This window comes from Haliotis rufescens, unplaced genomic scaffold (assembly GCF_023055435.1).
Source record: "Haliotis rufescens isolate VD_foot unplaced genomic scaffold, xgHalRufe1.0.p SCAF_14, whole genome shotgun sequence".
Lineage (NCBI taxonomy): Eukaryota > Metazoa > Mollusca > Gastropoda > Lepetellida > Haliotidae > Haliotis > Haliotis rufescens.
The window spans coordinates 13,558,577-13,573,917 of record NW_025963824.1 but is presented as its reverse complement, the minus strand read 5'-3'; the positions used below and the strand labels follow the sequence as shown (position 1 = coordinate 13,573,917).

General features: G+C 37.2%; 1 protein-coding gene across 1 annotated transcript in view; it reads right to left on the bottom strand.

The window, feature by feature from the left end:
* Positions 1 to 11,607: 11,607 nt before the first annotated feature.
* The window catches only part of LOC124122468 (CTD small phosphatase-like protein 3), a 47,843-nt gene continuing 44,109 nt past the window's right edge, over positions 11,608 to 15,341 (bottom strand). The window contains exon 12 of the mRNA XM_046485509.2: positions 11,608 to 14,894. Within this exon, the coding sequence (XP_046341465.1) occupies positions 14,832 to 14,894 (63 nt within the window). The 3' untranslated portion in view covers positions 11,608 to 14,831. The remainder of the gene's footprint in view (positions 14,895 to 15,341) is intronic.

Below are 15,341 nucleotides of genomic sequence, written 5' to 3'. Positions count from 1 at the left end.
CGATTCATGTGTGCCTCAAAACAGGAATTCGGGTATGGCATTTGCAATGATAGATTTCATTAAACGAACATCTGTATCTTCCATACAACAGAAGTTTTGTGAGCCAAGACATTCTAGCATTCAGGAAGTAGACAACATCCACAGCCACCTTGAAAAACAACTAAGTGCATCTGATTTGTTCAGTCCTCTCGGAGTGATGAAGTCTTTCAAGAGGGCAATGAGGAAGCCAATTAGCATCATTCAGATGAAGGACAACCAATTCAAGAAGTATCTAGAGGCTTCACGAAACTTAGACTTCAAACATGTTCCTTTTTCCAAGGTGAAGTCATTGAAATACAGCGACAAAGATCTGTTTGGCTTGGCGTTCAAGAAATCATTTGAGCCCGAAGCTGTTTTGGGACATGTTTCACTTCGTAAGCGTGAAATGTCAGTGAAAAGAATGTCGTCACCACCAAGAAGTCCTACTTCAGTGGTATGGCCATTGAGCAAGCAAGTTTCTGGGATTCCAAAAATGTCCAAAGAGAAAGCAGCAGACATCAGAGCCATGTTAAAATTCATGACCCCGACGGACAAACGATTTATGAGTGGCCTTATTTCATAGGTTATTACTGAATAAATGTTTCAGTCTGTGTTAGGTTGTTTTAATGTTTTGAAATGTTAACAGTTCAAGAGTTGTTTCAGCAGTTAACCAGTTTCTCCTAAACAATTTATTTGATAGTTACAGTGAAGACTGTATTATGAAGACTTAGTTTTATAGATTTCATTCGTTATTCATTCTAGTCATATATTCAAATTGAATACTTGATGTTATTTTGGATCTGGTTTCTAATCAGATTTTGATTTACGATGTTTTGGTGATATTTTCATTAAATTCATGAATCGTCTTTCGCCTTTCTACTTTTTGGTCAAGGAATGTGCATGTTATAAATAGTTTATATGCTGTTTTACATTACTTTACAATACTAATTTCATCATACATTTACAGGTAGTGACGTAAAATATCCAGCATAAGTCACATAGAACAATATGGAACTAATGGAAACGGCTTCAGATTTTAGAAAATTGTTCTATCTCCAAACATTATTTTGTTATTTTAATTGACATTTTCAATTCATTTGATAAAATTTGTAGTTTATGTACTCTAACAATACAAAATACATATCTATGTAAACATTTATGAAGGTAGCTATCATGATAATAAAACAGTTAACATCCAAACTTTTACAGCTCAGTTTCTTAAAACAAGGTTTTAAGGAGTTAGAACACCCTGGTTCTCAGGCGACGAAATATATACCCATCTTGCTAAACGGTTAAATGCTGAGAACATACTGTAATTTTAATCACATAATTATGCACAACCGTTTGAGCATTGACACTGCACACCAGTAGAGATACATGAAGGGTTTTTTCTTTGCATTTTATTTGGTCTGCTCTTTTTGTTCTCTTTAATTTTCTCAGGTTTTTTTTTCATTTGCTGTGCGCTTGTTATAAAGAAGATATTTCATGTGTCTAGTTAAATATCATATTTCTCTCATCGAGTGACTCGTCACGATATGGCTGAAATATTGCCGATGTGACGTTAAACTTTAACTAACTCACTAACTCACTCATCGAGTGGGGCGGTCCGGTAGCCTAGTGGTTAAAGCGTTTGCTCGTCACGCCGAAGACCCGGGTTCGATTCCCGACATGGGTACAATGTGTGAAGCCCATTTCTGGTGTCCCCCGCCGTGATATTGCTGGAATATTGCTAAAAGCGGCGTAAAACCAAACTCACTCACACTCACACTCATCGAGTGACAGGGGAAAAGAAGAGTTGATACTTAACGGGACACATGGAATATCCTATTTATTATATACTTTTAGTGTAGTTGTCTACCGGAAAAATAAATTATTTCATTACAAATGTTAAACCTTAAAAAATGTAAATTCTCCCTACCTATTATTGTATTTGCGACTTAAAATGCAAAATCTTAAAAAATATAAACAAAACTAACAAAACATATTGAGGGTCACAGCTCTAAGATTGCCCCTCACTTCCTTTCGACAGACCCCTTCCAACATATTCCATCCGACAGAGAGTCTGGTCCTAGTGATTCTCTCGAGGAATCCGAAGTCAATGGAACATCATCTTCATCTCATTCAGATTTGTTTATTGGTTGGTTTGTTGTTTAACGCCCCAGCTATAAGACGGCGGTCTGTAAATAATCGAGTCTGGACCAGACAATCCAGTGATGGGCATCATGAGCATTGATCCAAGCAATTGGGATCGATGACATGCATCTAGAAAGTCTGCGAGCCTGACCACCGAATCCCGTTGGTCGCCTCTAACCATAAGCATAGTCGCCTTTTACGGCAAGCATGGGTTGCTGAAGACCTATTCTACCCCGGATCTTACCGGGTCTATTCCATCAGACAAAGAGTCGGGTCCTAGTGATTCTCTCGAGGAATTCGAAGTCAATGGAACATCATCTGCAGCTCTTTCAGATTTGGTTGTTGGTTGGTTTGTTGTTTAACGCAGCACTCAGCAATATTCCAGCTATATGACGGCGGTCTATAAATAATCGAGTCTGGGCCAGACAATCCAGTGATTGATAATCATGAGCATTGATCTACGCAATTGAGATACATGTTTTAAACCAAGTCAGCAATCCTGACCATCAGATCCCGTTAGTCGCCTCTTCCTCCAGCAAGGTAACGTCCGACCACGCACAGCGCGAATCGCCAATCACGAACTTTCTCAACGACAACAATGTGAACGTTTTGCCATGGTGAGCCCGATTCCGTCACATGTCCCCAATTGAACATGTGTTGGGTCATTTTGGACGTAAAATAAGAACAAGACAGGTTCCTGTGGTGGCTAGACATAGCCTATTGCAAGCTCTAGTAGAGGAATGGCGCCGCATTCCACCTCTGCACCTCTCTTGCATACCTTTGTATGATGTACATCTTCCCGAGGCAAGGGAGTTAATTGCCTATAAAAGTCCAGTTTCCACCCTTGCCGAAATAGGCTGGTATTATGGGGTTAGATTTGGGCTGGACTAACGATCTATGCATAGTCCAATCAAAGTCGCGAACCGAAATCGAAATCCGGTTCGTAAACTGCCATGCAGTGTTCGTCAATTGCAGGATTTGCAAGACATGTGCACTCGTTGTCAACAGATATTTCCCAAATCCTTTCAAGTTTTTAATCAAGTTGCTCACATGATTTGATGCACTTTGCGATGTTAGACCCGTTTTATCACAATATGGATCTTGTTTGTCGATCAGATCGTCTTGTCTGGGCGCCGCCATTTTGTTTGAAACAAATGCAAGTGATACGAGAGGTGGAATCTGATTGGTCCTGAGGAGAGGCATAAAAGGGACATAACTCGTAACAGCCACTGGTGGTGCTACAATCGAGCCCAGGAATTCAAGCCTAATTCGGCAAGGGTGGAAACTGGACTTTTAAAGACAGTTAACTCTCTTGCCTTGAAAGATGTTTCATATACGGCTTCTCATTTTTCGATCCTCCGAAAGGTGTCGCATCATACAGCGTAGCGAGAATAGCGCCGAACACATGTTAAACCAGTCGAAATTAAAGGCTATATTAAGCACATTTTGAATCCGCGAAGAAAAAGCCGATCCATGTTTCAATACTTTATTATATATATTTATACCTATTTTTCTTGTGCTTTTTCCACAGTAAAAGTGTTAACCTAGAAGTGTCATAGACAAAAATATAAAAATATCACAATTAATCAACATATTTTTCGCATTAAAGCTATTCATATTTTTCACATTTACCAAGTGTTCTATTTCCATAACAAAAACACCATGGCTTATGCCCCTTGCAATATGACGTCATTGGTGTCAATTGATAAACATTATGACGTCATCATGCTTTGTTAGAGTCGCTTCACGTGGTGTTGGTACAGGTGTGTGATTCTTGCGTCTCAGATGCCAGCTAGCATTGTGTTATGCTGAGTCACCACTGCGCCGGAGTGTGTCGTAGGCCATGTTGTTTTACCGCAAACTGGTACTTGATATCTTTTGCGTTGAGAATAGACAGGGACCCAGTTGAATTGGCACCAATTACGTCATAATCTAAGGGGGATAACTCAGGCCTGTTTAGCTCGAAAAACGAAGGCCTCATAACGGCATATCATTTTCACACTATTGTGAGCTTCCTACTTTCACTGTGAAAAAATGAGTGTATATTTTCAAACACAGATACTAATTAATTCTAAAATTGCGTTTTGTTTAGAAAAAGAAAGAAAGTAACTTTTGCGTGTACACTTCCCCTTTAAGCTGTAGTTGCAGGTTCCACTAATCCATTTTTCCCCAGAGCCGTCTATAGTCAAAATAATGTGGAACTCAACAGCCAATCCATGTACATGTGTGCATAGCCTGGTCTCAAAAGTGCAATACGTTCCCAAAATTTGGACAGCTTAGCCTGTTCGATTTTCGAGTACAAGAAGCTAAACATTCATGACCAACTCGTGTTCTTCCGGAACAAGCCGAATAGCGACTCGTGGGGCACGAGTGGCCATTTTTGCGACCGGGTTCCGTCTTAGCGCAAACGGGCATACCTAAAACAATTGTCAGTTCGTTGCGAAATGGTTCACATATACTTCCCCATGCATTACATATTTTTCAGATGCAGTTTAAAGCAAACTGGGACGTGCGGAATTATACAGTATGATTGAACACATTTAACTGTATCTTGGGTATATTTTTATATGCAAGACATACGAGGGGCGTTCAATAAGTTTTGCATCTTCAATATAAGACCAAGTCGCAGAATAAATTTGCACTTTTATTTTTAATATAATCTCCATTCACCTCAATACACTTTTTCCATTTGTCTTTCAAGCTTTTAATACCACTTTTATAGAAATCCGCAGATTGGCCCTCTAAACACGCCTCTGTGGCAGCCTTTATGTCCTCGTAATCCTGGAAGCGTCTTCCACGTAGGGCAGATTTCATTTGCCGGAACAGGAAATAGTCACTGGGGGCTAAGTCTCGGCTGTACAGTTAAATCACCCACCCTGTTAGAGTGAGTATGGTTTTACGCCGCCTTTAGCAATATTCCAGCAATTTCACGGCGGGGGACACCAGAAATTGGCTTCACACATTGTACCCATGTCGGGAATTGAACCCGGGTCTTCGGCGTGGCGAGCGAACGCTGTAACAACTAGGCTACCCGACCGCCCCCCTGTTAGAGGGCCAATCTGCGGATTTCTATAAAAGTGATATTAAAAGCTTGAAGGACAAATGGAATAAGTGTATTGAGGTGAATGGAGATTATATTAAAAAATAAAAGTGCAAAAGATATTCTGCGAAACTTATTGAACGCCCCTCGTATGTAAAATCAAAAATTATTTCTAAAAGATTCTTTGACGAAGAACTTGAAATCATACCCGCATTCTGACTGGTTTGTCGTATTTGCATATAACATTCATCGATAGGGGGACGAGTCTTCTTTCAGGTAACGGAAAGAGGCGAGTGGTGACGAATGGAAAGCTAAACACGCCAACCCAAGTTCTGCACCAAATGTCACTTACTTGCAAAATTGTCGTGGACACTTTGAACATAAGTACCGATGTTTAAAATAACTGGGCTAAATATTGAAAAACACGGTCAGTTTTGATTACTGTGTTGATGCACCTTCAAAAGCATATTAAACAATATCATCCAATTACAGATGCACCCGCGAAGATCCGGGATAGAATAGCTCTTCGACAACCCATGCTGAAGAGAAAAGGCGACTGTTTGTAAGAGGCGACTAACGGGATCGGGAGGTCAGGCTCGCTGACTTGGTTGACCCATGTCATCGCATCCCAATTGCATGGATCGATGCTCATGATATCGATGCTCTCTGGATTGTCTGGACCAGACTCGATCAATGACAGACCTCCGTCATTAAGCTGGAATATAGCTGAGTGCGGCGTTAAACAACATCGGGATAGTTTTATATATAGTACTGTGTAGTTTTCTATCAGGAATAAATGTGCAAAATATTTCTTCAATTGGCCCTTGTATAATGAGGCACCGACTGTTTGAAATCACTCACCCTCTTCAGAGCGCCTTATGCTAATATTAATCCAGCAGGCAGGGGTAAGAAGTGTGAAAATAATTCAGCAGGCTAAAGGTTAAACAACAAACCAACCCACAACCAAATCTGAATGAGCTGCATATGATGTTCCATTGACTTCGGATTCCTCAAGAGAATCACTAGGACCCGACTCTTTGTCTGAAGGAGTGAGTGAGTAAGTTATTATTTAAGGTCACATCGGCAATATTTCAGCCATATCTTGTCTGAAGGAATAGACCTTTGAAGATCCGGGGTAGAATAGGTCTTCAGCAACCCATGCTTGCCGTAACAGGCAACTATGCTTGTGGTAAGAGGCGACTAACGGGATTCGGTGGTCAGGCTCGCTGACTTGGTTGACCCATGTCATGGCATCCCAATTGCATGGATCAATGCTCATGATGTCAATCACTGTATTGTCTGGTCCAGACTAGATTATTTACAGACAGACGTCATATAGCTAGAATATTGCTGAGTGCGGCCTAATATTTAACAAACAAACAAGCACAGCTGCCAACCTTCTCACCGCACATCTTGATTCTGATTTGGCAGAGTGCAGCCTGCAGGGGCCAGCGACAGATCATCATTTGATGAAGCAGTGTTGTCTCATTTAGAATAATTGCCATAGTACATGACATAAAACATGAAAGCATCGCCTCGCATTTTACTCGGTAGCAGTATCAATAAGGCCCACACCATTTGTCCCAAAGGCCCCCAAAACAGTTGTGTATATATATACACGATTCAGTTCTCTCAGAGTCCTGTTTTCGATCAAGCGATGAAATATCGTGTTTTCATTTGCATAAGTAAACTGTCAACGGGATGTGTATTACGAGATTTACTGAGTCATACCATTCAACTCAATCCTCATTAAATCGTTATGGCAAACGTGTCACCTTTTATACTCCATATTCCAAAACGGAGAGATGAGTGAGTTTTACATGGCTTCAAAAAAGTATTTTAGTTGTATCATGACAATCTTTGGATGAACCAATCCTAGGTCTTTGGTATTTATCAAATAACAGAACATAATGTCAAAATAAAAAGCTATTTATTCTAAAATATTTCACAAACATCGGACATGTACAAATGATTCTATTTCTGTGGTGTGTGAAGTCTCTAGGCTAACAATTCTAACAAGTGTATACAAGCAAAAACAAATATTTGTAAAACTGCAATGCATGGCACTGAATAGTACTGGCGGTAACACCAAACATTCTCAACAAAATCAAATCCATATTCCAAGTCACAACTGAATGAAATTACTGCATAAATCTTCTTAAACTCGTTGCGAAATCCTGAAAAAAAATGCAAAATCTTTCGACTTTCCTACAATGAACAAGTATCCAACATTATTTCTTAAGTAAGACCTATTTTTGAATTCAGTACCTATGACCTCAAAACAGTTCAAGCAATTTGATGCAGTTTTTATGCACAAGGAAAGCCAGTATTGAAATGAACACAACCAGCCCCAAATCTACAAGCACCCTCTTACATACATGTTCCGTTTAGCCCAAATATTATCCAGTCTCTGCAAAAAAGGCCTCCCGACAATACTTTTGAATCGTGAGAAACAGCACATGCAAATGGACGTAGTTCTGAAAAGGGAAGAACTTGGGTCAAAGAGAAATGTCAATGTTACAAACAATAGATGAGATCCAACAAATCGCGTGCCTGGCATCACACCGTCATAATAGGTCTTCAGCAACCCATGCTTGCTGTATAACATGACCATGCTCGTCATAAGAGGCAACTAATGGGATCAGGTGGTCAGGCTCGCTGACTTGGCTCGTGGATGTCATGGTATCCCGATTGCGTGGATCGATGCTCATGATGTTAATCACTGGATTGTCTGGTCCACACTCGACTTCTAACAGGCATCCTTCACAAAGCTGGAATATTGCTGAGTGCAACGTTGAACAACAACCAACAACAACTTGGACCCTGGCAATACTCCCTTTCAGTGGTAGCCTACTTGTTGGACCATACCCTTTATGGTTTTGAATATGGTCTTTCTACATCCTGACCCTGAAATGTCCCTCCTCCATCTCTGCTAGAAATAAATCCCCCCAGGAACAAGAACCTGATGATTTCCCATGTATTTTGTCAATTGCCTTTCAAAGAAATGGTCAATTTCCATTAGAAAAAAACAATGGGGATAAAGTTCCTTATGATTAAGCCCAAAAATCATCTGACATAAAGTGTCAAATTTGCTGTTAGATTTGGTATATGGGTGTGCCACAACCATTGTATGCGTTGGATGCTATCCAACGATGTACCCCTTGATACAGTGTATGGTTTAAGTACTTCTGACTTCACACACCAGAGAGACGATATAACAAGTATACTTGGGTAACAACATACATGTACACAGTTGCTGTAAATCCTTGACAAGATGCTTTCCCCAACTCGGCCTCAGTTCCACATGGAGAATCTTGTCAGCTACTCCTGGGTGTGGTGTTCGTGTCAAATCAGGCAATGATGAACGAATGCTAATGGCAAGTGCTAAGTGTTTCATAACACAATCAAAACAAAATCTTAATGCCACAATGTTTGCTTCCCAAAGAAACACGCACCCTCAGTTTTTTTTCAAGGATTTACAGTATCAAGATTATTTCACATAGATTATTAGGAAATGTTTTGAAAATAATCTTTAACATTTTCCAAAAATTAATTTCAATAATTTGGGTCAAAAGGCCATATTGTATTGGTTCAAGACTTGAAATATAATTTCCCTTGGTGTCAAAATACACAGGAAGCAATAAACATGTAAAAGCAGTTTATCTTTTGACTTAGCATTAAACAGAATAATCTGGCTTATATAGTCAAAATTATCAGAAAGCAAAACTATTTATTGTGGGCTCATTGTGAGTTCCTTTTAAGATTTGCAATATTACTTCCAAAGTTCCTAAAAAATGGACTCATAATTGTATGTTAAATACATAAATATACACAAAATCATCACTGAATGAATATTCTTCAATATAACACTGACGTTTCCTACATCGACATCAGTAGATAATATCAGAGGTTCATTACCATGATGACGCTGTTGAGAATAGTTTCCTGCTGTGTGGAACAATCTGGCATTGTGCGACTGTACAAAATGTGTTATGGTGGATATTTTTAGGTTTCTATAATGGGAAAATTACAACATAGGTAAAATAGCAGAAATAACAAAAATCTGCAACTATACACAAATTCATATGAACATGATACAAACATCATTGTTTCTTTCATGACTGCAACACGCATTTGTAAAAGACATAACAATAAGAAATTGCGTATATGGATAAAATATTCACACAAACTTACGCTTTTCCTATTCACTTTTCTCAAAAGATAAACGTATTCATGGTTTCCTTGCATAGAATCTAAGAAGGAAAGAAAAATGTAACACGAAAAAACAACACAGAAAATCTAGACCTAATCTTCTAATCTTCCGTCTAAAGAAAATCATTATTGCACCAAATATGCCTTACTTCGTCATGAGAAAAACTTCAAGTAAAATGTGAAACCAACGTTTACACTGACTAATGGTCAAATGTATTGAGCACAACCATATTATTTTCAAATATCCACCCACGACTCATTTCACTGTTACTTTGACCAAATCCTGACGAGTATTTACCTCAATGAAGCCCATGGAAACAATATATTTTCTAAAAATCTGAAAGAAAGGATTTCATTTTCTTCCAACAAGGTCCTTAGACTACTGGTTCTTTCAAAAATGGCCATGGAAAATTGCACTTGTTCCTTCCAAACGAAAAACCAAACAAACTATATTACTAAAATAATGAAATATAAATTTGGAACCTACACGAAATTGGATCAAAAGTGATGAAAAACATTTGCGTGCCATTTAGGACTAGACGAGTTGAGTTAACACATGGAGATCTAATGCTGTGCTGCCTATAGACATTTCACCAAGAATAACTCATGGGTACAGCTGGCGAACAGACACACAAGTGAGTGACTGGGGTTACATTCTACAGTGATCAGTACAAGTAAATCTGGGTACCGTATTCGACGTAATAAGCGCCCAGGACGCTCTCAAAATTGGAAATAGGGGGCTCTTATTAGAATATTATTTTGGTGAAAACAAAAGAGTTGAAACATATATTTCGTGGTTTATGCTGACAGCCTGAAATGTTTATATATACAACAGATATATTTTTCCAGAATTTAATTGCCCATAATTAAGGGTGCATATAACATACGTATTATACACGAATAAATAACTCCTGTTTACATTGATCAATTGGAAGAGGTGCTAATTGAGATTGTCCACTTGCCAATATATTAGCAAATATCGCCGTGGGCGCTTATTAGAGCGGGGTGCTTATTACATCGAATATGGTATGTCAGTTCCATGTGGGAGGAAAGCCCCAAAGTCATACATATTGTAAACGTTTACCCCTTTGGTGAAACCCATAGCATGATGTTGATATCCACAGCTTCAGAACCCGAATCCTGGTGCAGCTTGGGGACACAACAATGCACAAGAATTGCAGCTCTTAAATGACAGGCAAAAATATAGGTAATGACTAAATCATTACTGTCGATGTCTTGCAGAAAGGTTCGGGACTTCCTAACAGCAATGTCTATTCCTGTTAATATAGTAATGTGGCCTACCCAAAGTAATTTTAGAACAGTTTATATATCAGTTTAATCCGTGATTTAAACTGATACTCATCAAAAATTGCAAATGCTTTTAGAAGAATATCAACATTTCAAAAGTTTCAAAATTCAAGTATTTGCTAGATCAGGAAATGACACACGATTTGCATAAATAACTGCCACCCTAAAAACACCCACTCAAGCAAAGGGAGAGAACTCTGATGAGAGTTATCTCCCTTAACTATGTCGTCATCCCTCTGTACTCTGGTTATTCATAGTGAATGAGAAAAAGATCATGAGACAATTGTTTTCTTATGAGCATGGAGTGAGTTTGGAGAAAGTTTCTCCTAGGACTGACCAAATGATTTCAACAGGACACTATCAAACGACTGAGCACATTGTAAAACACAACCGTTTGGCTCTTGTCATATGAATACTGAACCAAAAAAGTTCGGATCATTAATATTCTGGGGGTATTTTGAAGAAATTGGGCTCTCAAGTTTTCACTACAAAAAATATCCCCAAAAAATATTCACTGTCCCCTCTTTTAAGTTCAGTGTATTGGGGACCCCTCATTAAATATTGTAGACCCATCTTATTTTTTATTAATGCATGTCCATCAAACAAGTTTTATCTTTTTTATAAAACCTGAGACAAATTTCTTTTCTCCAATATTTCAAAAATATATAAGAACAGGGCCCTTCGTAATATCGAATGGTTGGTCCCCTTTAAAAAATCAACTGGAAACATTTTGAGCGAAAAATAATTATTCCATGTTTTTAAAAAAAAGATGTTGATCAAAAAACCCAAACAAAACTTTCAAAAGTGTGATATCTATCATAGGAACAGGTCCTGTTTTATGAGAAGGGAGGTAATTCAGTATCTAAACGGAGTTACCTGCCCCAAATCACGAAACAGAACTTTTTTCTTCATCAAAATGACAGCAATTTTGACACAAGTAACAAAATCGCTGAATAAAATAAGCAATAAACATACTCCTTGATGACGTAACTAGTAGAGTAACATATGACTATATCAAGACAATTTTATTTGAACATTTTTTTAATGGGAAGGAGAGTCTGTATACTTCAGTCTTTCATTCCGACTAAAATGCACTAATGCTCATATGATTCCTCACCGACCAGGAACAACAACTGATGACTTTCCCCCGTAGAACAAGTGGAAGATCAGAAGCTTGTCGTTCCTGATCAACACTCAAATCAAATTCCATGCACTCAATAAAAGCTAGTTTTCTAAAGAAAGGCAGCAGTTTCAGAAGACAAATAATCCATATCATCATCAACAAACAAAAGAGCTAAGACGGTATAAAACGAAAGAAGCTATAAAGTGTTGAAATGCTAAAAATATTTACAATTCTGGCAAAATTAACTAGGCACAAAAAAAATTGTACAGGACTCAATGCAAAATGTGGTGTACGCTTAAAATTTATACACATGAACAAATGATGCTATGAGAAATATTTCATTTGCTGAGAATAAATAATTTCATCACATCATGAAAACGATAAAAAGTGGTTTAAAACCAAACTGATACAAAATGCACAGCCCTCTAGCTGACAAAGCACTAAAGTTACTTGTTCACACGAAACAGAGCTGTGAGGCATTACACACCAAAATCCATAAGGATGGAGTACAAACAGTTGCGCTGCCCATAAAGATTAAAAAGGTAAGATATCAATTCTTAACACATCAATCTCTAAGCATAAATAGATATCGCTTCCTTGATGATAACAGGTAAATCATACTTGATATCGAAAAAAAAAATTAATTTTAAATACAGAAATAGGTATTTCAATGTCAAAATGGATTAAAAATATATGAAGATTTACCGTTCGCGTTGTGTATTCCATGGTAATCATGTATATTCAAGACTTTAAAAAAATCTTTTAAGGTAAAAATGGTCTTCATATTGATACTCCGAACCTAATCTTTAACATCATCTGATTGTGAAAGGGGCAAAGAGAAACAGGTTTTTTTCGCATTCCATGTCAAAAGTTATTGACTAGACTATGGTCACAGAGTACATAAGGCACAAACTATCTTTTTTTTTCAACAAGCAGTTTCTCATATCCGACCATAAGTGACCGACAAAAGATTTCATTTGTCACAAGATTCTTTTCAACCAAAATGTTTTTGAATAGAATTATTTTTGAAAATCCATAACATAGTCGGATCCTGATCTTCACATCATCACAAGACTTCCAATGCTGACTTCCAATAACATGTACAACCTCAGGTTATGAGTTCAATTCTCAACTCTTTAGAACAGTTGACAGTGTCAACAACACAGCATTAATGTGGCTTAAGTCAGTCCCAGACGGATTCTGCGATTTGCAGAAAATGTAACTTACTGCAGAATTGTGAAACTTGCCTCTTGTTATCAATCAATACACCAATTTTCATTGTTTTCAAGCTTCTAATTTTCATTATTTTCAAGCTTCTCAATAATTTTGCACTCAAACGATGCTCAAAGATTCATGTGATTCAAACATACAAAATATGAATCCTAGAATAAAACAATTTGAATTATATCATTCTCACTTTAAAATGTTCTTGTGGTATAACGGCTATATAAACTATATTTACATCGAACCAACAATTATTATCAGACACTATGCATATGTATTTGCATAATTTTAGGTCTTGAAATGTCTATATGCAAGAGATTAAACATTTTACGGTAATAAACAAGTTTGTATTAAGTTTTAGGGGAAACAGTTATGCATTTACAGCAGAATTTAGTAATGTGAACCTACAGAATTTTGATAAGCTTTCCGCAGAATTTTGTAATTTGAACCTGCAGAATTTTGATAAGTCTTCCGCATAATTTTGTAATTTGAACCTGCAGAATTTTGATAAGCTTTCCGCAGAATTTTGTAATTTGAACCTGCAGAATTTTGATAACCTTTCCGCAGAATTTTGTAATTTGAACCTGCAGAATTTTGTAATTTGAACCTGCAGAATTCGTCTGGGTCTGCTACGTCAGCAAAGAGACGAAACAGGTGCCATATACCCTTTCATGTATAACTCTTAAATCTAACAAATATTCTCATATTTTTCATAGAAATCCAATGCTTGTTCAAGGCCTGAATAAGATACAGTTTAGCCCTGACAAGACATAGTCAATACGTTTAACAGTGACTCTCTAAAATAACCATTTTCATTCTCAGAAATGAATGAACATCTTTCAGAAAAATAAAAGTTTATGACAATAACAGAAATGTTCACCCTGTGTACACACAAACAACTGTAGCTTTTGCAGCAAATTCGGAATATTTCTCAGCCTTTTGTTAAAGAAATGAATTTGAAAATTGACTCGGTGAAATTGGACGGCACAGAGAAATTGATCTATACTTCTGGATCTAGGTAAGTGTGTACAGTGGGTTTCAAGTGGTTTTGTACAAGAAATATAATATATATTAATATCTCACAAACAACTACAGTAAAATCACTGATGAGAAACCTTAACAAGAAACATTTACAAACAAATACAGTGGGTTTGTTTTTGTCCTTTTCTTGAAAGTCAAGTGTGACAACAGAATGCATGGCATGGGCTACCTCAGAACGGGATGACATTCTTCACGAGAGTTATTCTCCCCTGAACACAATAATTATACTTATCGAAGCTTTTAAAATTCAGATTATTTTGTCTTCTACGGACACTCATGTCACAGGTCAGAGAATTATTATAACTTTTTCACCTTAAAGAATCACTACAAATATTCCGATCTCTAGGCTCATAGTTTTCTATATTCCTAGAAATGTGATGAATCTATTAAATTGACACTTATTAATTTGAACTTGGAGCAAAAAGTATACAAATCTAAACACTGTGGTTAGGAAGTTTTGACATCCTCACAAAAGAACGGGTCCAACGTTCTTGCCCTATGACTACGCTCCTACATGAGATGGAAGCTGAGATTGTTTTGTGAAAAAAGGGACCAATTATTGACTAGGTTAAACCACACAATACTATAGGCACAATTTTGGAGAGAAAGGTTGAACACAATAACTTCTCCCCTGACAGAATGACATCCCGATTGATGACGACCCAACATCCAATGTCTGTACAAGTGCCATTTTCTCTTAAAGGGAGAGAACTCCTGTCTTCCACCGGTGGATTAGGGAGGCAGCAAAGTGTGTAACCGAAAGCGTTCACGAATGTAAGGTCTTACATCTTCATTCTGAAACATCAAGGAACAAACATCAAGGAACAACATCAAGGAAACAGCACACATCATGTTAAAGTAGTTAACCTCGGCCAAAATATTAACGTAGAGTAAACAATACAAAAAACATATTCAATCAAAGAAAATAATTTTTTGATAATTTGAATTGAATATATTTTTTATATACATATGTTGGCAAAAAAAACCATTTGTTCACATTTATTATTTTTTTAATAGTTGATGCTTTAACACAGTTCATACACACAAGTCAACTAGTCCAAAAAACAAAATGTGGTGAAAATGAGCTTAATTTAGAAAATTATATAAATATAATCAATCCAAAAAAAGTATTTAAAAAATATGCACATACATATGAAAAACTTTCAATTTCTTATTTATATTATTTTTTACAGTTGATACTTTAATACGGTCCATACAAACTAAAAGTCTTTCGAAGGCAAT